At 42.0% G+C, this 25,909-nt stretch overlaps 1 protein-coding gene across 2 annotated transcripts in view; it reads left to right on the plus strand.

The window, feature by feature from the left end:
• STEAP4 (STEAP4 metalloreductase) overlaps positions 1 to 21,246 on the plus strand; it is a 34,867-nt gene extending 13,621 nt beyond the window's left edge. For both annotated transcript variants that reach the window (XM_075125872.1, XM_048838081.2), the window contains exons 2-5: positions 9,912 to 10,369; positions 12,196 to 12,723; positions 13,402 to 13,566; positions 16,002 to 21,246. In XM_075125872.1, coding sequence (XP_074981973.1) covers positions 9,912 to 10,369; positions 12,196 to 12,723; positions 13,402 to 13,566; positions 16,002 to 16,271 — 1,421 coding nt within the window. In that variant the 3' untranslated portion in view covers positions 16,272 to 21,246. The remainder of the gene's footprint in view (positions 1 to 9,911; positions 10,370 to 12,195; positions 12,724 to 13,401; positions 13,567 to 16,001) is intronic.
• Positions 21,247 to 25,909: the final 4,663 nt, after the last annotated feature.

The following is a 25,909-nucleotide window of genomic DNA, read 5'->3' on the forward strand; positions in this document are numbered from 1 at the left end:
TATTTGAGCATAAGCTTTCGTGAGGTACACTTCACTTCATCGGATGCATTCAGTGGAAAATACAGTGGGGAGATTTATATACATAGAGAACATGAAAAAATGGGTGTTACCATACACACTGTAACGAGAGTGATCACTTAAGGTGAGATATTACCAGTAGGAGAGTGGGGCGGGGGGAGAACTTTTGTAGTGATAATCAAAGTGGGCCATTTCCAGCAGTTGACAGGAACGTCTGAGGAACGGTGGGGGGTGGAATAAACATGGGGAAATAGTTTTACTTTGTGTAATGACCCATCCACTCCCAGTCTCTATTCAAGCCTAAATTAATTGTATCCAGTTTGCAAATTAATTCCAATTCAGTAGTCTCTCGTTGGAGTCTGTTTTTGAAGTTTTTTTGTTGAAGAATTGCAACTTTTTGGTCTGTAATCGAGTGACCAGAGAGATTGAAGTGTTCTCCAACTGGTTTTTGAATGTTATAATTCGTGACGTCTGATTTGTGTCCATTTATTCTTTTACATAGAGACTGTCCAGTTTGACCAATGTACATGGCAGACGGGCATTGCTGGCACATGATGGCATATATCACATTGGTAGATGTGCAGGTGAACGAGCCTCTGATAGTGTGGCTGATGTGATTAGGCCCTATGATGGTGTCCCCTGAATAGATATGTGGACACAGTTGCAATGGGCTTTGTTGCAAGGATAGTTTCCTGGATTAGTGGTTCTGTTGTGTGGTTGCTGCTGAGTATTTGCTTCAGGTTGGGGGACTGTCTGTAAGCAAGGACTGGAATATCTCCCAAGATCTGTGAGAGTAATGGATCATCCTTCAGGATAGGTTGTAGATCCTTGATGATGCGTTGGAGAGGTTTTAGTTGGGGGCTGAATGTGGTGGCTAGTGGCATTCTGTTATTTTCTTTGTTGGGCCTGTCCTGTAGTAGGTGACTTCTGGGTACTCTTCTGGCTCTGTCAATCTGTTTCTTCACTTCAGCAGGTGGATATTGTAGTTGTAAGAAAAGAGCAAGCTGGTTTTCGGAAAGGGTGTGGATGCACAGACCAGATCTTCAGTTGGCTAGGACTCTATATTAGGAAGCAACCAACAACAACACTGCAGAGCAAAAAGCAGATAAGCAAATCATTAAAGAACTTATATAAGGATTCTTTTCCAAAGAAGTCAATCTTTACCAAAAAAAGAAAGAAAATATTACGGTAGAAAAGCCAGATGTCGTGTATTGATAAACATTTATTTGGCATTCATCCTATAGTATCTGAACACCTAAATAAAAAACTAAAAATAATTCTTGTATGTTTGCTCCCAAGCATTATGTACTGTCATCACATCACCAGACTAACATCACAGAACAAAGCTATGTTATGTTGCCATCTACTGGCTGAACAGAAATATAGTGGCTCTCTAAATAAAATTTACAAACCCAAATCCAAAAATCATGCAAAGTCACCATGGTTTGGAGTTTCATTACAAAAGGCAAATTCTCCAAGAAAGGCTCACAAACAGAGGCTAAAGATCCATAAGAACCTGAAGAGGAATCAACTGTATTTTTCCCCCTTCCTCTCCTGTAACAGGACTCAGGTCCACTTGTTTTTAGCTATCGCTGGGTGAGGGAAAGGCAGTGGCTTACAATCACTTCTTCTCACAACATCTGTTCTTGGTCTCCCCAAGAAAGTGATGGCAGCCTTTTCCTTTGGAACACTGAGAATTAGACATGCGTAAAGATTCCATTTGCTGCTGTGGATGTCAGGGAACTGGCGGTGGCTCCCTGATTCTCTGTACTAGGGACTTGGAAGTTTCCACTCCTTTTGCACCAGAAGCAGACTACATTAGAAAATCTGTCTCAAATGCTGGAAACAATCCTATATTGGTAGAGAATTGGACTGTATAACATCATAGGTTCCGTTCACTGTCTTACATGAATCTGATTAATATTGTTTAAATCAAACTGATTCAGTTTTAGAACAGGATGAAAATGGAAAACCATTTTTAGTGAAAAAAAATAAAAAATTGAAGTCACCTGCATTCTGCAGGTTTAGAAAGATTTTTTTAAAAAATTTAAAAGATTTTGTTTGGAAAAATTCTATTTTCAATTTTTGGGGAGATTCTTCACACTTTCACTTCACACTATCCCTCTCTCCCTTCATTCCCTTTGGCCACTGAAAAAGGGAAGTGCAGGAGACAAAGGGTGAAAAGGAAAAAAACAAACTGAACACCTTCCCTGTGCCACACACACACTTACTTTTCATTTTCTAGTTTGTTTGGTTTTGGGGGAGCTGTGGAGAGTAATTGAAATTTTCTGAACAATTATTTTGAAACTTTAACTTCGTTCTCTTTTTTTCCCCTTCCCAAAACATTTTAAGGAAAGACACCAAGGGATATTTCACATTAAATTACTTTCCCTGGTGTTTTACAAATTATTTTCCTCTGAAGTTTCTCAGAGGAGGGGTGAGCAGACAAGTTACTGAATGACTGAATTGGAATAGGGGGATATATGTGTGTCTAGATTCCAGGAAACAAAAGATTAGATTCCTCTAACACCTGTAAAAGCACCAGCCCATGTAAACATAAGAGGAGTGTTTTTAGAACAAGTGAATTACATCTTCACATTCATTGTACAAATACGACAAATAGTTATAAGAGAGTGTGAAGCTTCCCAATACAGGGCACAATCCTGCAAAGTTTTGAACTCCCTCCTCAACTCCCAGAGCAGTGATTGGGAGACAAGTTCATTATATTAGTGTTCTTCTTGCTAAATGAATATTAACAGACATGAAATGCTGACTATTTTAAAATAGTAGGTAGTACACAAGCTTCCACCTTTCAGAAGACACTGAGCATCTCAGAGGATCAGGCCCTGGCTAACAGCATGAGAATCACTTTAAAATGTATCCAATGATTTTGCATCAAACGTAGACTGTAGAACAGTGATACTCAGACTGAGACTCGTGAGCCACAAGTGGCCCTTTAATGTGTCTGCTGCGGCTCTTGGCAGCACGTGATATTAAAATATTGTGTGATTTCATTATTAGCCAGTCTAAGTTATTAACCAATCAGGATGCTTATACTATATTGTTAATCATTGTAGTTGATAAAATAATAATACTTGGTCAGTCATTTTGTTGTGAGAATAAATGAAACAATGACTTCACGCTCCTGTGGCTCTTTTAGGTAATGTTGATCACCAGTTTGGCTTGTGAATCACTGAGGTCGGAGTATCACTGCTGTAGAACCAGAACAGCATGATAGCTTATGCTACAAAGTAGTTATTTAGCATTAGGTCACAATGTAGCAGAATTCTCCGATAAAATATCTATAATTTAGTGCCCATTTTTATTTATTTATTTATATATTTATAGATTGGTAATATATCTTAATGAATAACATTTAGAGGGAAGTAACTAAATCTATTTCCATGTGATTTTTTTCATTGCTTCCCACTTTGCTAAATCTATTTCATAAGGCTGCAACTCATTTTAATTGAAAGAATAATAAAATATGCAAACCACACAACTCCAGAGTTGTTCAAAAGAAGGCTAAATTTAAAGTGCATATTAATTTTTTCTATACAAGTGGTAGGATGAAACCTGTGTCATTAACTGGATATTAATTATGGCTATTTTGAAAGATTCAGCATTAATATTCCCTTCAACACTAGTGTAAGACTTCATGTTCATCAGCACTTAGGTTTTTTTGTTCTTTTTTTTAGCTAATTACAACAGAACCTACAAGCTCCAACAAAGATCAGAATCACATTGTGCAAGGTGCTGTGCACACATGCAGCACAAGACAGACCCTGCCTTTAAAATCTTACAGTCTAATAGACAAGACAGACAAAGGAAGTATTATTCCCATATGACAGCCTGGGAATTGAGGCACAGAGAGATTAAGTGACTCGGCCATGGTCACACAGGAAGTCTGTGACAGCAGCGAGAAGTCCTGGGGCTTGGTCCTAGAGGATACTGAGCATTCTGTCCCTCATCCAGGAAAGCACTTAAGCAAGGAACAATCAGTTGCATGCATACAAAATGGGAAATGGCTGCCTAGGAAGGAGTACTGCAGAAAGGGATCTGGGGGTCATAGTGGACCACAAGCTAAATATAAGTCAACAGTGTAACACTGTTGGGGGGAAAAGCGAACATCATTCTGGGATGTATTAGCAGGAGTGTTGTAAGCAAGATATGAGAAGTAATTCTTCCACTTTACTCTGCGCTGATTAGACCTCAGCTGGAATACAGTGTCCAGTTCTGAGCACCACATTTCAGGAAAGATGTGGACAAATTGGAGAAAGTCCAGAGAAGAGCAGCAAACACGATTAAAGGTCGAGAAAACATGTCCTATGAGGGAAGATTGAAAAAATTGGGTTTGCTTAGTCTGGAAAAGAGGAGACTGAGAGGGGACATGATAACAGTTTTCAAGTACATAAAAGATTGCTTCATGGAGGAGGGAGAAGAATTGTTCTTCTTAACCTCTGAGGATAGGACAAGAGGCAATGAGCTTAAATTGCAGCAACAGAGGTTTAGGATGGATATTAGGAAAAACTTCCTAACTGTCAGGATCATTAACACTGGAATAAATGGCCTAGGGAGGTTGTGGAATCTCCATCTTTGGAGATTTTTAAGAGCAGGTTAGGCAAACACCTGTCAGGAATGGTCTAGATCAGTGTTTCCGAAACTTTTTCCGCCGCTTGTTCAGGGAAAGCCCCTGGTGGGCCAGGCCGGTTTGTTTACCTGCCGCGTCCGCAGGTTCAGCCGATCATGGCTCCCACTGGCTGTGGTTCGCCGCTCCAGGCCAATGGGGGCTGCAGAAATCGGTAGCCGGTACTTCCCTTAGCCCACGCCGCTTCCCGCAGCCCCCATTGGCCTGCAGCGGCAAACCGCAGCCAGTGGGAGCCGCGATCGGCCGAACCTGCGGACGCAGCAGGTAAACAAACCGTCCCGTCCTGCCAGGGGCTTTCCCTGAACAAGCGGTGTCCCAAGTTTGGGAAACACTGGTATAGATAATACTTAGTACTGCCACGAGTGCAGAGGACTGGACTAGATGACCTCTCAAGGTCCCTTCCAGTCCTATAATTCTATGATACTATATGCTCAACTTTAATCATGTGAATTGTCCCATTAAGTCATGCTTAAAGCAAAGCATATGCCTAAAGCTGTTCTCAAACACCTTATGGGATTGAACCCTGAGCCGCAAGACGATATAGATGTTATTCTTCATGTAGAGTCCTTGATATTGATGTTGTATTAAATTACATCAGCTGATATAGTAAAGTATATTAGTAGGGATTACAGCTAAAGCTGAGGGAAACTCACTAGGTCTTTTGGTCATGACGCTTGTTAGTTTTGATTTTCACACATTCATACTGATTGAGTTGCACTCTGAGTTTTAATTTTGAACCAAATGTGCACAGGAAAGCCAAAACTCAGAACAAAATCAGCATTGCCTGTAGGTTTCTGAGGTTTTGAGATACCCAGATGAACCACCCTGTGAACTTATCACAGAAGACTCATTACAAATCATAAACCCAGAGGTGAAAGTAGGCCGGTACGGGCCAGTACGGCATACTGGTAAGAAGTGGCCACCGGTACCGGGCCGCGGCAGTGCTTTAACGTCGCTGCTCCTTCTCCCCCTCCCCTCCCAGGGCCACCGACGGGTAGGCACCCTACCGGCAGGGCCACCGACAGGGCGTGAGGGGAGCAAAAGGGGCAGCTGCCCCAGGGCCCGGCGATTTAAAAGGGCCAGGGACTCTCAGCTGCCACTATTGTGGCAGTGGCCAGAGCCCTGGGCCCTTTAAATCATCACCGGAGCCCCAGGCAGCATGGCCCAGGCAGCGTGAAAGGGCTGGATGGGGGAGGCTGACCTCAGCCCCACCCCTTCCACCTGAGGCCCCGCCCCTTCCGGGGGCCTGGAGCCAGGCCCCTGTACTGGTAAGTAATTTATCTTACTTTCACCCCTACATAAACCTTAGTCTAGAAAAAAAATTGGGCCAATTCAGCAACAGCTGGAAATTTTACTGAATTTTGCCAAAAAGCCTGGGGGAACAATAGGACTGAAAAGAGGTTAGATGGAAGTCAACTCATTTCATTTCCATATTTGTTCTTTTAACTAGGCAAGTTACAGATGGCTTGTAGCTTCAAAGCCAACTTTTTCCATATCACTTAGTACAGTGCTGTATTCTTGGATTATGTCTTGCAGGAACAAATGTTAAACTACACAAAGTTACCAAACAAGATTTTACAATGTATGATATTTATGAAGACATTAACTACTGACTAATTTATCTCTGGTATTTGTGTGCCATCAAATCACTAAGGTGATAATCATAAGCACTGTCATTTTTCATTATGTCTGACACCCAGTACTTCCTAACAAAAAAAGCTGAATTCTCCTTACTTTATTCATGCAAGTGGTCTCACCGCATGAAATGGGACTAGTTGTGAGAGTGAAGCAAGGGGATTTTGGCCTATCAGCTCTAAGGACCCAATCCTACAAGGTACTGAGCAACTTCAACTTCAGCTTTACTAGGAACTGAAGATGCTCAGAACCTTATAGGAGGCTGTCAGCACCTACTTGGATAGGGCCCTAAATAGTAAAGCAAAGGGAAAAAAAATTATTTTGCAGACTTCCTTCTAGGAAAGAGGAATGGAGCGTTCTAGAAAGGGATGAAAGAGAAAAGAGCCCAGTGTGCTATAGAGCAAGGGTGCCTAACCTGAGCCTGAGAAGGAGCCAGAATTTACCAATGTACATTGCCAAAGAGCCACAGTAATACGTCATCAGCCCCCCCCATCAGCGCCTCCCCTTCCCTCCGTGCACCTCCCAATCAGCTGTTTCATGGCATGCAGGAGGCTCTGCAGGGGGAGGGTGGAGGAACGAGAGCATGGCAGGCTCAGGGGAGGGTGTGGGAAGGGGTGGCGTGGGGGCAGGGTCTGTGGCAGAGCCAGAGGTTGAGCAGTGAGCACCCCCCAGCACATTGGAAAGTTGGCGCCTGTAGCTCCAGCCCCGGAGTCGGTGCCAATACAAGTAGCCGCATATTAACTCGTGAAGCACTCCGGAGCCACAGGTTGGCCACCCCTGCTATAGAGGAAAAGATACACAGACAGCCTTCTTTAAAGGCGTTTTTGGGACCGGAGCCTGCCGCCACTGAAGTCAAAGACAGAATGCCCATTGACTTCATTAGGAACAGGATGGGCCCTGAAATACAGTCATTTAATCATCATTGCTCTCTGACACAAGTCAGTGCAATATTTATAAGCCTATAAATACCTCTTATACTTTCGGCTCCTACAAACCAGTTTATTACCACTATACTATGCCATAGCCAGCCCAAGTGTGATTACTGTCACCCTGAAGAGCTGTAAAAGACTATGTTATCTGTCCTTTGTTTCAGGTGTGGGTGAATTCAGTTATTTAATCTCTCCTACTCCAGTTCTCAAGAATCATATGGCAAGGCCTACATGAGGAACATTTAGTTTTGAGAGTGCTTGGCCTGTAATTGGAGGCATATAAACAGAAAACAATATTTAAGGTCTCTAGAGGTCAGAACATTGCTTGCTGGATCATTTGGGCAAGTGCTTAGCCCCAAACAATCATCAGCAAATTAAATGTTTGGTATTCTGTTTTAAAGAACACTGGAGACACTTTGTAGATTTGTTTCTTATTGCTGTAGCTTTCATTAAATAAAATGTTTATAATATTAATTAATTCTGCATGTCACAAAGAAACAGCCATTTGATTTCCATTCAAATCTCAGTTAGGAAAGGGCATGACTGCCACACAGTTCATTCAGTGCCACCTTTCTGACTTCTTACGGTTGGAGGCTCTGGAAGATTTGAGTGGGATACTGCCATATTTCAAACAAAGTTGATCATCCATTTTATAGTACAGAATATGTTAAAAAAGGAATGTTGCATTTACTATATAGTGGCTCAGAGCAATTAATCAGTATTACACATGCTGCTATTCTGCTTTGAAATATAAGAATATCCACAAGAGGGAATTCTACAGCCTTCCTCCCCTTTGAGTCTCTGTAAAGGGGTTCACTCATCACAGTTGCACTTCCTTAGCAGTATCTGGGAATTAGCTTTCACCCTGTCTTGTACCCCCTTCTGCTAGTTGCTCATACTGTGGCCCCTCTTTCTCTCTGTGCCTCAGGGTATTCCCTCTTTGTGACTTGTCCCTCCAGCCAGGTCACTATATAGTCCTCCCCTTTCAAGGTAACAAAGTCCCATCAGACAAGCTGTCCAAGTGCCACCTCAGACAGACAGTCTTCCGTTTCACATCGCCAGGTCCTGTGCCACCTTCCCAGTGGCCAGTAGGGAAACCCAGGCCCTCCTTCTACACTGGGTTCCAGCTCAGGAACCCCATAACCAGCAGTCACAGTCTGTGCAATCCCACTAATTTCTGCTGTTTCCCTGGGCTTCTTCCAACCCAGCCTTTCTCAGGCTTTCTTCCTCGTAACTTCTCTGGGTAGACCCTTCTTTCAGGGCTAGGATCAAGGGCCTATTCTCCTCCCTGGATGTCCTCTTCACCACCTCTCTGTACCCAGAGAGTAACTGAAGACTCCCTCCCTTTAGCCCTCTTCTGCTCTCATCTTCCTGGCTTTATGCTAACCAGCCTGCTCCTGCCCAGCTGGGCTTCATGATCCGTTAAGCCTGGCTCTCCCTCCAGGTGCAGCCAGGTACCATAACTGACCTCTCAGGCTCACATTAACCCTTTCAGGGCCTGTGGGTTACACACCGCATCACAGTCTCCGAGGACATCAGCAAACCCAACAGAGAGTGATTTTTAAACATGTCCAAAGGAAGTACAATGTAGTATCACATGACAGAGCATACAAATACTAGCTTCTTAGAACTTTCCACTTATGGGTCCTTTTGAATAGGTTTCCTTTGTGAAATATGTATAGATACGTAGAGAAAGGGTGGTAGTTAGGACACTACCAGGGACTCAGGAGACCTGGCGTCAATTCCCTGCACAGCCACAGTCTTCTTGCATGACCTTGGGCAATTCACTTAGTCTCTCTGTGCTTCAGTCCACCGTCAGTAAAATGAGAATAATAGTCCTTTCCTATCTCACAGATGTGTTGAGAGGCTACATAGACTGTAAGCTCTTTAGGGCAAGGACTGTCTTTTTGTCCTGTATTTGTAGAACATCTAACACAGTGGGGTCCTGGTCACTGGGGATCCTAGGTGATACCACAATGCAAATAAAGAATAAAGATAAAAAAGATTGTGAGGCACTTAGATATTACAGTGAAGTGGGTCATATAAATACCTACTAGATCAATATTTATACATTGCTTATAATAGAATTATTATAAGTAAAGGAAATACACTCTAATAGCCTAGTACCTCAGTAGTCCCTTCTCCAGGGATTCTTTCCTAATCAAACACTTTGGCACTGAAGAGCAATAACAATAAAACACTGAGTAGGAGAGGGGAGCTCCCAGCTTGCTCCTTTTGTAATGTCTCTTCTTTGAGTTTTCCTGCAAAGAGCCTCCAGGTTCTGATTTCTGTTGGTACGTTCCCCTTTAACTTGTTTCTGTCAACAAAGTAAGCAGAAATGACCCAGAAACGTGGGGCAAATACTATTCCTTCCTCTCTCTGTATCCTGCCCTCTCTCCCCCTTTTCCCCTCAGAGAAGAGAACTGAAACAGTTCTTCCGCATCTAGGGTCTGCTGGGGGGCAAGGTAGGGCGCTATGAGCCCATGGAGGAGAAATTAACTTTACTTTTCTTTATAAAACGGCACAGTAAGTCCTCTGACAATGTGTGTTATTGTTAGACTTTCCTGTTAAACAGTCCAAGAAACAAAGAGAACTCTAATATACATTTTGGTATAATCAAAGCACCATGCTAGTTTGTCCTTTTCAAAGTATTCCTGTTTTTCCCTATTACTGTTTTTTAGATATGGAGAAAAATTCTTCCAACATGATCCCTCTTGCTGAAAACTCTCCTAATAAACAAGAGACTGTGTGTATTTTTGGAACAGGAGATTTTGGAAGATCTCTGGGGTATAAAATGCTCCAGTGTGGCTACTCAATAGTGTTTGGAAGCCGAAATGCACAGACTTCCAGTCTGATTCCCAAAGGCACAGAGGTGCTGAGCCATGGAGAGGCTGCTCAGAAGGCTGACATTATTATTGTAGCAATTCAGAGACAACATTACAACTTTCTCACAGACTTAACTGAAGTTCTCCATGGAAAAGTATTGGTGGATGTAAGCAACAACCTCAAAATAAACCAATATCCTGAATCCAATGCAGAATACCTTGCTCAACTGGTGCCAGGCGCTAAGGTAGTGAAAGCATTTAACACCGTGTCAGCATGGGCCTTGCAGTCAGGCACGTTGGATGCAAGCAGACAGGTAAGATGAAAGAATAAGAGCTTCTTGTAAATTATATCATATGGCAATTTCTGAACAAAACAGCAAAATACATATAAATAATAGAGAAAAGTATCAGACAAGGTTCAGATGCAACTTCATTATGATCCCCTGTGTTCAGTCAAATAACTAAGCCAAAAAATCCTTTCATGCTCAAATATGATGGTTTGATCTTAGCCTAGAAATAAATCTGTATCCCCAACATTTAAAAAATTGATTTTCCCTGCCTTTTGATCGCACATGTCCCCGACCCTCAAACCACAGGAAGATGTTAACAGAGATCAAAGAAGGGAACTACTGTTATGTATCTACAGTGTTGGGAGGATTTTAAAATCATCTAAAAATGTTAGTAAGTTACAAAAGAGGAACGTTAAAAAGAGGGAGAAGACCAGGATGAAATGAGGGTTGTAGGAAGCTGAAGATGGGAAAGACTAAGGAAAGGAATTGAGAAGAAAGAACCAAAGAATCAAGAGAAGAGGGAAAGAAGAGAGGAAGAAGCATAATGAGGGCACTTGGACAATGCAGGAGGAGAACTGAGACAGAAAGGAATGTAGGGTGGAGAGGAAATATCAAGTTGTATAAATCACACTTCCATTCTGGTTACTTTCAGGTAGTGGATAAGCGTGGAAGCAGATATGTCCCTTCCCACAGAGTTCAGAAGCAAGGCTGGACTTATCCGGAGTTTAGACGTTTTGAGGGGAGGGGCAGGGGGCAAGAAGGGCATGGAGATTCTGATACTTAGGCAGCTTGGGATGGCTGGAGGAACTATGGAGTTTGTTAGCCATCTTCATGGTTCTCTGATCCTTGGTCCACTGTGTGCTGGGGTAGGCCTGAGAAGCAGCTTATTGGAACTTCAGAGGTTACTTTAAGCTGCTCCAGGTGCAACTGTTCCCAAGGGACTGCTCTGGCAGCCAGAAACCATCAGAATTCCCTTACGCCATGTGCTGCCTCAACTGGTCACTTAAGCCATCATTAAACCTGCTTCGTACTGCCAGGGTAGAGCCAAGGATCTGGTGCCTTGTACTCCTGTCCAGGCTTATCTCTGCACAGATGTAGCTCCCTTCAAACTGCACTATGGTCAGAAGCTCCAAAAATCCCCATTATTGTGGATCTGAATGAGAGCAGATTGCCTTATTTCTCCAGACTCCAAGATGAGTACTGTCTTTCCCAAAACACCCCCCGCCCATCCCTTCTGGCTGCCCTGTGCACATGATAATTGGCTGGTGAGGGTACGCTTTTCTATTACCCTGCATACCCATATGAGAGAGGCTCCCTCTACATTGTTCTCAGAATCCTTGAAAAGAAATATTTATTTTAATGACAGGTGATCTATATTCCTATTACCTGTATCCTGATTGCTCTGGGCCCCTTGGGAATCACTGCTTTATATGTGTGGGGCAAAAGTGGATGACTGTGACCATTTGTATAAAATCCTAGAGAACCCTATGCCAGTAAGATGCAATTGTGTTTACAAATTGCTTGACAAAGTTGTCTTCCAAAGCGTGTGCTAAAATCCAACAGTTCTAGCTAAATATCATTGTTAAGTGTATTATATTTTGCTATTTTCATATATATGATTGTTTCACTTTAAACCTCCCACCTCCCCAATGAAAAGGTTTTACCTCTGATTCCGATTCTCAGTAGCAGAATGTTATCGTTTGACCCTTGCATCAAAGACTAGCAAGAAAGCCAATGATTTCTAGAAAGTTTGGAAATACAGTCAACTTAAAGGTCTTATTTTACAGGTCAATAGTAAAAAAGTCTGTCCCAAACATATGTCAAAATAAAGCCCATTCTTTTTGTTGCAGGTGTTTGTCTGTGGAGATGACAACAAAGCCAAACAAATGGTGATGGATATTGTTCGGACTCTTGGTCTTACACCATTGGATCAAGGCTCTCTCTTGGCAGCCAAAGAGATAGAAAATTACCCACTGCAGCTCTTTCCAATGTGGAAGTTTCCCATCTACTTGGCTATTGGCCTAAGTGCATTTTTTTTCTTCTACAGTTTGATCCGTGATGTAATCTACCCCTACATATATGAAAACAAAGACTTATCATTTTTTATTGCAATTTCCATTCCAAATCGGGTCTGCCCCATAGTGGCACTCATCCTTCTTGCTTTGGTTTACCTTCCTGGCATAATTGCTGCAATTCTCCAGTTACACAGAGGTACAAAATACAGTCGTTTCCCAGAATGGCTAGACAAATGGATGCTCTGTAGAAAACAGCTTGGATTAGTAGCCTTGGTTTTTGCTTTTCTACATGTTTTGTATACTCTTGTTATCCCTATTCGCTATTATGTAAGATGGAGATTAAATGTTTACGTCATATCTCAGGTAAGTTTCTGTTCATTTCTCCCCACAACCCATGTATGCTACTATTTTGTAGGTTGAGTTTCAGAATTTCATGTCAAAAGTCATATTTGTATTGATTTTATGCTAGTGAATTTCTTTGTATCTTTGGTGTTTCCTCTAGGCATCTGTATTTCCAAAGATCACTGGTGCTGTGCTTAAATGGGGGACTTCTGATCTCAATCCTCCTTCTGGCTAGTGTAGTGATTAACAACAGGTGCAGAAAAATATTAATTATAAATAATTTTGAGGTACATGTTCCATATTTCTGCATATCCCTTTGAGAGTGGCACATTTACTGACATTCAGAAAGTCATGCCTTATTTTTAAAAATAACCATATTCCCTCAATCATCAATAGGTCTATCAAAATGTACTGTTCACGTTACAAAGCTATATTAATGCTACACTAAGGCTGTATGCAACACTGTACCTGCTGCCTCTGAGTGGCACATGCTATGGAAGGCCCTGCATGCTGGCAGTTCAGGACACCCCACTCTGTTCATGAGACAATCTGGTCTGCTGTTTCAGATTCTTTTAATCTATTTACAAAAAGCCTTTTCAGTTCACCTTAAAGAAACCTCATGTTAAAAGGCATTTTTCTGTCCATTGGAGCTGCAGCTACTGTACTATTAAAGTATATGTGATTTTTTTTCTTCTTCAGATAAAGGACAACAGAACAAATCCATTTAACAACACTACGGGCTGGATTAGTGACTCTTACTTGGCTTTAGGCATCCTGGGATTTTTTCTGTTTATCTTGCTGGGAATAACTTCCTTGCCCTCTGTCAGCAACAGCGTCAACTGGAGAGAATTTCGATTTGTACAGGTGAGAAATATACCTTCTTTCAACTAAAAAACTAAGTTCATGTCCTTTCTCTCTGCTGCATTCCCTGCACTCTGCTGTCAACTTTCGTGTTTCCATGGTAGCTCATGATGGTGGCATTGCGGCCACCACCTACATAAAGTAAAATTAGGAAAACTGAACTTCCAAACAACAAATGAGAAGTTACAATGACAAATGTGTTGCTTTCAGAAGATGGTTGTACAAAACAGAGTGATCAGTTACATCGAGTAAACCCCAGAAATATTCAGCCACTGATTAAAAACCCATGTTCTTTCACTAATGATTTTGACTCATGAAGTATTTACTCCATGTTGAAATTTCAGTTAACATTAGTCTGGAAATTCACTGTGTTGAATAAATTGACAATTATTGTCACTGTGAAGTGCCAACAATATTCAGGCAACATACAAGCAACTATACCATCACTTTTTGCCATTTCATAAAAGTCAATATTAACAATCCATTTTCCCCTCTCAACACTGAAAAAATGTGGTGATTTTCTAAGTGATTGTCATAAAATGATGCACTCTATCTGGCAGGAGGTAGCTTTTCTTTAGACTCTCCCTATAAGCCACCCAGCCTTCCCCCCGTCTTCCCCCCCCCGTGAGATCATAAGCATCTCTTAAAAGGAATTGGGCAAAACATGCCCCATCCCCCAGAACAATCAGAACTATTAGCCAAAAATATGTTTATGTGGGTGAGGGTGAGAGAGTTAGCTCGGATTTCACCGCCGCATTTACCTCATTTTCAAACATAGCAATTGGACATCGTTCAGAGGTCCCAGGGTTTGAAAATCAGGACTTACATATTTGTAGCAGTACTGATGCTATTGTGCATCTGTAAAAGAATGGAGTGTATGATTAAAAGGGTATTGTTCCTTTAAGGGGACAGGCTGGAGACTAAAGCCTGGGAATAATCAAAGAGGCCCTGGCAGGGCTGAGTTCTATAAAAGGAATGGGAAGCAGGGAAGCACGGGAGAAGTAGATGTCAGGTAGGCTGATGTGAATGACAGTTGCTCTCATAGGCACTAGGAGACAGACCTGGAACTGATTCAGAGACTTGGGTATGGACTTTAAGTTTGGGCAGCTTGAACCAGGGCTCTACCAGCTGTTTGTTGTAATGGTTCCTGGGCTGAAGCCTGTTTAAAAGGGGAGATGGTATTTTGTTTAAAAAAAAAAATTTGCTTCTTCTTGCCTGGGCTGTTAAACTGAAATCTATGGCTGCTCCGCTTGGGGCAATCAAGGTGGGGCACTCCAGCAGCGTCACGCTGGGCTGCAAGGGGGTGCTCCTTGACTGCCTGCACCTTTATCGCATCCTAGTCAGATGAGAAGTTTATGCTCCATTTATGGAAAAAAAATTAAGGCTACAAAATGGCTTTAATCTATAAACTGTAAAATGGTTGGTCCACTGAGGTGGTCAGTGACGGAGAACTTTTTGCAGCACAAAGTATCAACATTTAATTCGGTATAGTGCCATCAAGTGCCAGTCTTAGCCAGGCTGAAATTGCCCTGCTCATGTGTACTTGTTCTTTCTGCCTCCTCTTCAGCCCCTTTATGCCTCTGCTCCATCTTTGACTCTTTCCCTCTCTCTGTGTTTGAATTCTCCTGTAAGTCTGTCAGTGGCACTCATCTGGCACTCAACCGCATCATCTGCCCCTACTGCTCACTCGTCCTGACACTGCTTGTCCCACCTACAAAGATGTGGGCTGTCCACACTGCTAGACCTACTTCACCAGATATCAGAGAGCCAGTGGGGCATGTCGCAGTTTGTTTGGCTGCGTTAGCAGCCATCCCTGCTGCTACAAATCCTGCCTCCCCACTCGTGTTGGACACCTATAGGGAGCCTGCCTTTCCTCTAGTGAGTCACCTGTTCTAAGGTCCAGCTCATGTGCAAGCAAAACTGGTAAACTCATGGCACATGATATCATGTGGGTATAAATAGTACAACCCTGGTGACAGTGCAACACTGATTACTGTTAGCACTTGGTTCATAGGAAGCATTGCAGCACTGGTTGGCTTCAATGCACCCATTCTGGGTAACGGGGGGGGGGGGGGGGGAAGTCTCCTATCAAGGAAGCTTTGGTGTATTGAAGAAACCTGAATGATATGAAAACTCTTGTTGGATAATCATTATGGCCTCTAAAGAGCTAGGGCCTCTGGATTAATTTTCACCAATTTTCATGAAAATTACAACCAGCTGGACCTAGGTGTGACCTGGCAAAAATTATCAGAATTGCCAAGCAAACATTTTGAGAAGTAAAAAGCTTTGGTTAAGAATATAAAGCAATTTCACCTAAACAGTCTCAGTTCAGTCCCAATTTTGGTTATATCCCAATAGTTATATAGTTTGTAAATAGCATTTACTGTAAAGTTTACTTTACAATCTTAACTGATGCTCTTTTTTTCCCCTCCCAATAGTCCAAACTGGGATACCTGACACTGATTTTGTGCACTGCACATACGCTGGTCTACGGTGGGAAGAGATTCTTGAACCCTTCAATGTATAGATGGTATCTTCCTGCAGCATATATGCTTTCTCTCATTGTTCCTTGCATTGTCCTGGCCGTTAAATTTGTTCTGATATTCCCATGTATAGAACGACCACTCACACAAATTCGACAGGGCTGGGAGAGGAACTCCAAAGGTTCAAAACAAGCAAATTACAATGATAGCAAGTCAGCAGTATAATCACTTAGTAAACACCCAATCTGTATATCATTGCAATGTCTCAAAAACTTAAATTTTATATTAATGTCCTTTCCCAGTTTTACATGCAGGAAAAGGCAAAAAGGAGGAAACTTTGCCAGGTCTGAGCAATTTATTGATATAAAAAATGACATAGGTCCAATCTTAAACACAAATAAAGCCAGAAGCCACTGGGAATGCTCTGTGACCCATGAGCTGGCTTCATCTCCCTCTCATTCACTTTATAAACTCACTGCTTGTCTGCCCCTTCCCACTCGCCTGGAGTCAAGACAGGAGGAAGAAACTGCCTGATTTCCCTCCTTTTATTAGTATGGAATCCCACTCTGGATATGGCACCACCAGTTGTTAGGCTGGCCCTGCCTGGACCATGGGCAAAGAGGAGCTCAGCTCTTTGATGGCTTTGCTTTCTCTCCATTAACCTCTGTTTCAGGAGAGGTCCTTAGCTACACGCCATGTATACCTTAAAGATAGCTGGCCAAGATTTGTTTGGTTTGTGTACAGAAATTTTACTGTTGGAAGTGGGTGGGCCAGTGGTCCTTGCTACACTGGACTACTGCAAACTCAGGCATCAGGCTGCTGGGAAGCGGGGAAAAGAGAGACTTTTCAAAATCATGGATAAGGAAAGTGGTGTCAGGAAAAGACAGACCTTGGTTATGGTGGTTACAAATGTGTGATTCTCCATGAAGAGTGACCAGTGATTGAGATTGTGATTATGCTGCATTCTCAAGTTAAATCAATTCGTCATTTTGCTTAATATGAATTTGTGGCCAGATTTGTTTAGTCTATGCTTATAATGAGTTATAATCTCTGGTGTAATATGCTGATTTATTGGAATTTTTTGTTATAAGTTCAATAAAGAGGAGGTCTTTTGCTTTCCAAAATCCTGGGGTTCAATATGACCAAGTGTTGCTCAGAAGCAGTTATATTGTGCATATTTCAGTGACACTGAAGAAAATCCTCAAAATAATTGATTTCTGAGAGTAATTTTGGAGATCTTGCAACACAGAAGGACTGTAAATGCTCTATAGATGTATGCTTAGCGACCAAGTCACCTGTGTGTGACAATGCTGCTGATAAACAGGGAGCAGATGGTGAATGATGACTTGGTACTAGAATTGAGGTGACTAGAGAAACCACCAGACCTCTTTGCACTGGGAGGGGAAAGAAAAGAATGAATAATGGATTTTAACAGGAACAGACTTGCTCACCAACTCTTCTGTCGTATCACCACTGTTTCAGAGACAAGATCAACACATACAAATGGGTAATTGTAATAATGAAATGACTAATTGAAATTTCAAATGGGTAGTATCAACCAGGCCAGAATAAACAAAAAAATCATTATCTGACGCTTTCCAAAACCTTTACAATATGGGAGTAATTTTACTCCACTACATCCACCATAAAGATAAAAGTACTTAGCATGTACCTGACTCGTAAAAAAGCGTAGGCCAGAGGGTGGAATGATAAACGAGACAAATGTATTAGTGACTGGCCCAGCCAGATTCCTTATGTCTAGTCTAACACCAGTGTTATCCGCCTGCTAACTACAGCCACTAGTCACTGGTGCAAACTTCATATTTCAAGGTGTATTAAGCTATACATACCATTGGTGCAATTAAGTAGTTTTCTTTCCCCTTTTAACTGATAGGTGAGGGTCCACAGAGGGTCCATTTAAAGTTGTTTCAAATTAATGTTAAGAAATTATTGACTGAAGAAAGTGCAAAAGTCACAGTCCTAGCTCAATGTCCTTTTGGCTAAGTAAAAACACAGAAAAGATTATCCTTAAAATTCAACCCTCTGACACGCCAAGGGTAAAGTGGCTGGCTGTTTGGAGAAGAAAAGCTGAAAACAAAAAAGTAATGGATAAACAGAAATCTTACACACCTACAGTCTAGGGGCAAATTCTGCCTTCAGTAACACCTGTGTCAACAGAGTTACTTCAGACTACAGAGCACAAAAATATTTCCAAGATACACCAATTGCTTGTAATTTCAGGAAATTACTATTAAGAGCTCTGCAAATATAGGTGCAATTTCAGGAATTCCCCTTTCTACCTGTCACTGTGAAACTCCTAGGGAATTATCTCTGGGCTAGAGTATAAACTTCACTAATGAGTGCCAAGTAACAAAAGTCCAGTAGGTTTGATTTACCAAATACAAATATAGTGTGTACTTCATTGCCCCTTGTTTTAGAGAGCAGGGCTCCACAGATGAAAACTTTCCATTGTGCCGGAGGGTGCTTGACCCCTGGCTCTGCCCCAGGCCCTGTCCCCACTCCACCCTTTCCCTAAAGGCCCCACCCCACCTCTTCCCAACCCTGCTCCACCTCTTCCCACCCCGTTCCCCCAAGCATGCTGCGTCCTTACTCCTCCCCCCTTCCTCCCAGCCTCCTGCATGCTGTGAAACAGATGATTGCGGTGGGTGGGAGGTGCAGGGAGGGAGAGAGAAGCGCTGATTGGCAGGGCCGCCGGCGGGCACGAGGGGAGGCGCTGATAGGGGGGCTGACGGTAGGTGCTCAGCACCCACCATTTTTTCCCCATGGATGCTCCAGCCCCGAAGCACCCACAGAGTTGGCGCCTATGCAGGATTCTATGTACAGGGTTCTTTGTGTCAGGGTACTCAATACAAGGCCAAATCCTGTAGTCTTTACTCAGGCAAAACTCCCACTGCAAAGTAGTCCGTCTTAGTACAAAATTACAGCTGCATGATTTCATACAATCTTTGTAATCAGTAAGGGTTGTCACAGATCCACAGGATCAGTGCTATGGCCCCAGCTTTGGAACAGTCTCTGGGAGGACCCCACTCTTTCTTCAGGGTAAGCCGCGCAGCTTCATTGCCTCCTTAGGCCTTCAGCACTCCTGTTTCACATCATGAGCACCATTCAGCAAGTCCCACTTTGAGGCAGGACCCTGAGGAAAACTTGTACAGCCTTAAGGAACAATGCACCTCTGCAAGCACCTGCAGCCACACTCCACCAGCGTTGTGAAACAGTAGGGTTTATTAGTTGACTGGAACACAGCATAGGAAGACTTTGGTTAGTTTAGAGAAATTAAGGTTATAGAACAATCCATTCTGGGTAGCCAGAGCCCAGTCAAGCTGCAGTGAGCCCCCATTATTCAAGCTCTGTCTGTCCCTCTGTCTGATCTCCTATGTCAGACTCCTACATGTGCCCCCGACTGCTTCCCACAGCTGGCCCTTAAATTCCACCTCACCCCAGTTCTTTGTCCCCAAGCTGGAGAAATTCAGCTTGAAGTCCATATCTCTCTGGATCATTGGTTCCTAGGTGTCCAGGTCCAGGCTATTGAATTTGACAATGTCTTCTCAAGAGCTCCATTGATATGGAATCTAAGGCTCCAGAAAGTGAGTCACCCTTTGCACCTGTGTCTTAGCTTGCCCCAGGAACAAACAGTCCCTTTTCACCCACTAGGTCAAAATGCAGCATATAGGGGACACGGAGGCACATATAGGCTTCATTAAAATATTTTTTTTTAATTCCCACTTCATCACACGGGCTAAATAGTACCACCAAATGATGTAAGACCATGGAATATACACTTTGCCTCATGGGAGACTGAGGGTAGGGGGCCCTTTCTATAAAGATTGATATAAAATTTGTTTTGTGACTAGTATATGAACTAAAATGATTCCTTTTTTTTAAAGTGAGACATATTTTTAGTAAGGGTTTGTCTATATGAGGAAGTTAGTCCAGAGTTGCTAGTATGCTTTTAAATTCACACCCTAACTTACTCCCCCTGTGAATGTTCTTACTGCACACTACAACTGCGCTTGAGTAGTTTAGCTTAATGTGCTTCCAAAGTGCACTAAACTACTGCACACAAAGGCACTCTCAATGGTCAGTAAGCGTGTCCACATGGGGAGTTAGTGTGGAGTACCTCCCACACATTACTGCTGTGGCCTTTTTCCGCATGTAGACAAGTCCCGTGATGTTTCAGAGCTGTAGTCTGCAATTTTCTCTTTAGTCTAAGTTATTTTGCATTACTCCAGCTGGAATCAGACTAAAGGAGTAAAGCCCTAGAATCTGATGTGGTCAACCCAATAAAGAATGACATCTTGTTTAGTGTTGGGGATGGTGAAAAGTAATGTGGGTGCAGGCAGCACTAAGGGATTGATCCAAAGCCCTTTGACTGATAGAGTATGGTCCAGGGATGTTTCCTGTAAAAGTTTTTTCAAGTCTTCGCAACGGCCCCGAGTGGTGGAACTGCCCTCCAACAGGACATATTTTTCCTGTCTGAGCTGGAATGATTTCATATCCCGTTGTCCTGGGGCAGAATTATTTTAACTATTTATTACCAGAACATTTTAACAGAAATCGTAATGTGTAAGTATATTTATTTTTCTGTAGTAATCTTTACGTATTTGAACTATTCCACAACAGCTTTAAAACAATAATGATCAGCTGTGTAAAACAGCACCTGTACATTATACATATGGTTACTGGCTGAGTTTTAAATATGCCAAGTATGTTAGAAGTGTTAAAATTAAGAGCATATAAATTTTGGATTGGGTGTGTGCTGTTCATCTCTCAGAAGCCTAGAGAAGCCTTTGTGTGTGTAAGTGTCTAATGCCATCTTACGACTCCCTGCTGTAACAGCACATTAGCTTTCTGACTACACTGTTAAATCCAAATCAATGAATGGGTGCTTTAGAAAATATGAAATGCAGCCCTTTAAGCAATCATTAAAATATAATAGGATACTGGTGAAATTTACAGACTACATGGAGATCAGCACCACAAGCCAGGTTTAGGGTTCATAGCACGGGAACGCTTTACTCTGATGAACAGGGATCAGCATAAGATCTTTTAAAAAAATCTACATACAGAACAGTAGGTGTGACTTAGGTTTGCTTTTGTCTTTTTACCAGTAAATGTTATGAATGTGTTTACGGAATATCTGTTGGAACCAATAAAATAATACTTTTCCTATTAGTAACAAGACCTGAAAACATTTTAATTGCATCAACTGTATGTGGGGCTTGAGACATTTTGGAGTGTCAAGTATGCACCAGAACCCAGTGCTACAGCTGGTACATGGATAATAGTACTGTTGGGACTACAGAGAATTTGGCTGGGTTGATCATTAGTTACATTTGGTTCCACTACCATTACACCAAGAGTCCCACAGTTTGCACCCTATTTTATCCTCAAGCAAGATCTTATGCAGGCTATAAATTGACATCTCTGAAATTCTTCCTAGCATCTGAATTCCTTGGCCAGAGCTTTCTAACCCTTGCTTCTAGGCTCAATACCAAATCCAAATTGTGACTTCTCAGGAGTCTTTCTGTAAAGAACCCCCTTCTCCTGCTTGTCGTGCTTTTCTCAGGGCCTCATTATTGTCACCATCTATTAGACAAGGTGAATTAGAAAAGTGTACCTTGTCCCAAATACAGTGACCTCTTCAGATCCACCAACCCAGATACTGGAGTGATGAGTGGTATAAATAGGTAGATGGAACAATTTTTCTTAACATGCTGCCCCTGATCAGAAACATTGTATTTTTAACCCCTCTCAGCTGCTGTTTGCTAAAATTAGCAAGTTATTAAGTCTTTAACATGCAAGCAATAGCCTCTGTTCATTTCCTTTTTCACACACTCCTAAAGCTTTTCTTTAGTTCAACTTTTTTTCCATTTTATTTGCTTTTGCCCTGATCCGCACTTGTTTCTAACTCTGCCTGGTAAACTGAGCAGTTCTTTCATTAAAAGGAAATCTACAACTCCCAAGAGGTACTTGGGTATCACATCAGTTGGACAAATAGCACATATCTCACTGTTATGGCTTCTCTAACAATGTTCTCGATTTTGGGGGCCCAGAATTGCCCTAAAGATGTGGTATAGACATCTTCACATAAATGATGGCCCAGACAAGACTAAAGCCATTGAACTATTGATTTCTGAGGAGGAAATTTATAAAACACAGCACTACAGAGCCCTGAAAAAATACAATTAATCACTTGTGCTGACCACAGGGGTGTGTGAATCTAATAACTTCTTAGAAGCATGCAAACCCAAACTGACATTTTTAGTTCATATGTGTTCACAGTCCGCCAGGTTTGCTTAGCTTGGGGCTCATTCAGACACAATCCCTCTAAGCACACCTTGTTGAAACTTAATATCCAAGTCTCCTCTCACTTACATGGATTTAAATCAAGAATAATTCTCCTGAAATCAACAGTCACATCAATATAAAACTGGTGCAAAACAAACCATTACCCTTTAGCATTTTACAGTGCCCTTCTTTTCCTACAGTTTTCATGAGTGACCAGCTGCCCCTTTCCTATATCCAGCTCATTAGAGAGTTCACCAAGTATAGTTCCTCTCCCTTCCTGCCTTGACTGACTGGAGGAGAAGACGTCCATGATAACAGGGGATGGACCAAAACTGAAATAAAAGATACCCCAAACTAGATCCAGATTTGAGAACCTGTGATGATATTAGAGTCTCTCTTAAAATATGAAACAAATCAAATGTCTCCCATTTTCATGTTTTATTATCAGAGAATCATAGAAAAGAAGGTCTGGAAGGGACCTTGAGAAATGACCTAATCCTTCCCATTGCACTGAGATAGGACCAAGTATACCTAGACCAACCCTGACAGATGTTTGTCTAACCTGTTTTTAAAATTCTTCCTGCCCCACTTCATTGCCAAACAATGGCTACTTCACTGGTGATTGTCAATCAACTTTGACACTTGGCTACAGGTGTCCCCTTGTCCTCTGCCTTTGAGAAACAGGTGTACCCACTCCCCACACTTGTCTGGTAAACACATTTCAGTCATAATTCCATCTTATGTTCATAACTTTATATATAATGTTGCTATACACATTTCACCCTGATATTATTGATGAGCAAGTTATTGTTTTTCAAATGATACCTCACAAGGAATATTTTATACAAAGATTATTACAGGATGTGTAGGATATGAATATAGGGGTGAATTCAGTCACACCTTAGTGCTGCCCTCACCCACATTACTTTCCAGCATCCCTAACACCAAACAAGATGTTGTGCTTTATTGGTTTGAAAACATCAGATACTGGGGCTCTATTCCTTTAGAAAAGGAGTACTTGTGGCATACCGTGGAAACTGCAGCAGGATGCATCCGATGAAGTGAGCTGTAGCTCACGAAAGCTCATGCTCAAATAAATTGGTTAGTCTCTAAGGTGCCACAAGTACTCCTTTTCTTTTTGCGAATACAGACTAACACGGCTGTTACTCTGAAACCTATTCCTTTAGACTTATTCTAGCTGGAGTAATGCAAAAATAACTCAGATGATTCAGAAAATTGCAAACTACAGCTACCAAACATCATAGGGCGTGTCTACACGAAGGAAAAATCCCACAGTAGCTACTGCAGCTACCTACTCTGCACAATTCCCCATGTGGACACTTACGCCACACTCATTGATTTTAAGGCCAGAAGAGACCATCATGATAATCTAGTCTGACCTCCTGCACATTGCAGAATCTCCCCCACCCACTCCTGTAGTAGACCCCCTAACCTCTGGCTGAGTTACTGAAGTCTTCAAATGATGATTTAAAGTCTTCAAGTTACAGAGAATCCACCATTTACTCTAGTTTAATCCTGCAAGTGACCCGTGCCCCATGCAGCAAATGAAGCCCCCCAGTTCCTGGAGGAAATTCCTTCCTGACCCCAAATATGGAAATCAGTTAGATCCTGAGCAAGACCTGCCTGCCAGACACCTGGGAAAGAATGCTGAGAGCTTGTCTACACAATTAGACTGCAGCAAACTGGAGTGAGACTCTACCTCTTACTAGCCTGCTGTGGTCTAACTGGTCATGTGCACCCTACTGAAGCATGTTAACAATTCTTGATTGTGCTTTGAGCTAGTCCCCTTTCAAAGAGAACTAGATCAAAGCAACTTCAAGCCACATGCTCTTTATTTTCAAGTAGAGTAAAACTAAATAAAAATACATTGAAAACATATTGATGAAGAACAAGTCTTTCCCTTCACATTGCAATGTCTTCAGTGCATCTGGAAATTGCAGTGGTTTGAAGGACAAGAAGAAAGCAATGCAATGTAGCATAGGTCAACTGATGCACTGTATTTACTGTATTTTTGAGATATACAATTTTAGGAACTCCTCAATCCCCAATTAGTTTGTAAAACAGGGGTTCTATTGTAGTTAATACAATAATCTCAAAAATAATTGTCAAAGGGGGTGTTTCTAATGAAGCTCTGTAGGAACTGGTTCCTGGTACCTCGGCCCGTGCTGCTTCCCGCAGCCCCTTTTGCCAGGGATGGCAAACTGCCGCCAGTGGGAGCTGCAATCGGCCAAACCTGCAGACGCTGCAGGTAAACAAACTGTCCCGGCCCACCAGCGGATTTCCCTGACGGGCCACATGCCAAAGGTTGCTGATCCCTGGTATAGACACACCTAATCCTGTGTCTTTGTAGAGGGCTAGACGAGATGATCCTTGCGGTCCCTTCTAACCTTATGGTTCTATGATTCCTCCTGCATTCAGGGAAACAGGACTTTGTAAATAAACAGGATTGCACCAGAGAAATACCAGATTGTCCTCCTAATAGAAAGAACCCACATGACCCCAAATATTGGCTAACCTCTGGAGTCAAAAGGGGTAACAATATCTTCACCGGGAGAAAATACCAGGTACTAAAGGGGTCTTTAATTTAGCAGAGAAAGGCATAACAAGAACCAGTGGATGGAAGTTAAAGCCAAATAAATTCAAATGAGAAATAAGACCCAGATTTTTAACAGGAAGGTTGATTAGCCCTTGGAATAAACTAACAAGTGAAGTAATGAATTCACCATCTCTGATGTCTTCAATTTTAGATTGGATATCTTTCTGGAACATATTCCTTATTCAAAGACAAGTTATTGAGCTCCATACAGTGGTAACTGGGTGAACTTTTATGGCCTGTGTTATAGAGCAGATCATACAAGATGAGCTAATGGTCACTTCTGACCTTAAAAATCTATGAATTAGTCTATGACTGAACTGTGAATATGTAAAGCCCCGTATAAATGCTGAGTATGCTACAAATTAACATACCCTTCATGTACTGTTCAGGGAGATCCTTAAATGGAAAATGGAGATGAGAAAATAGGCCACCTTGTAATATGTATCCAATATTTGTAAACTAAAGAAAAACGGATTTTCCTCTGAGCCATTTAGAAGGAAAACTTTCAACGATCAGTCCAAATGACACTCTTGTTGCTAGAGCTATACCAATATTAATACTTAGTCAAAATAAGCTTTTTTGGCAAATGCAGTAAGTGAAAGGACACAATCGAATCTAAACTACGCAGCTGTTACAAAATAACACAGGAAGTAATTCGATCTCTCATCTGTGGATGAAGGAGGAAGTAAAAGGAAATAAGGTATGTGGAAAGATCAGTCAGTTAAAAACATGATCTTATCCCGAATGTAATAAGAGTTAAAAACAAAACACACCCACACAGTGGCAATTCATAGTCATTGGGCCCTCTTCTGTAATGTGGGACACCCCTGTTCAAATCACTCTTTCATGTCTGGCAGAGGGGGGGTACTGAACTCAGGCGTCCCACATCCCAGGGAGTGCTTTAAGCACTGGGTTAAAGATGTAAATGTAAGCGGGG

Source organism: Caretta caretta, chromosome 2 (assembly GCF_965140235.1).
Source record: "Caretta caretta isolate rCarCar2 chromosome 2, rCarCar1.hap1, whole genome shotgun sequence".
In the NCBI taxonomy this organism is placed as follows: Eukaryota; Metazoa; Chordata; order Testudines; family Cheloniidae; genus Caretta; species Caretta caretta.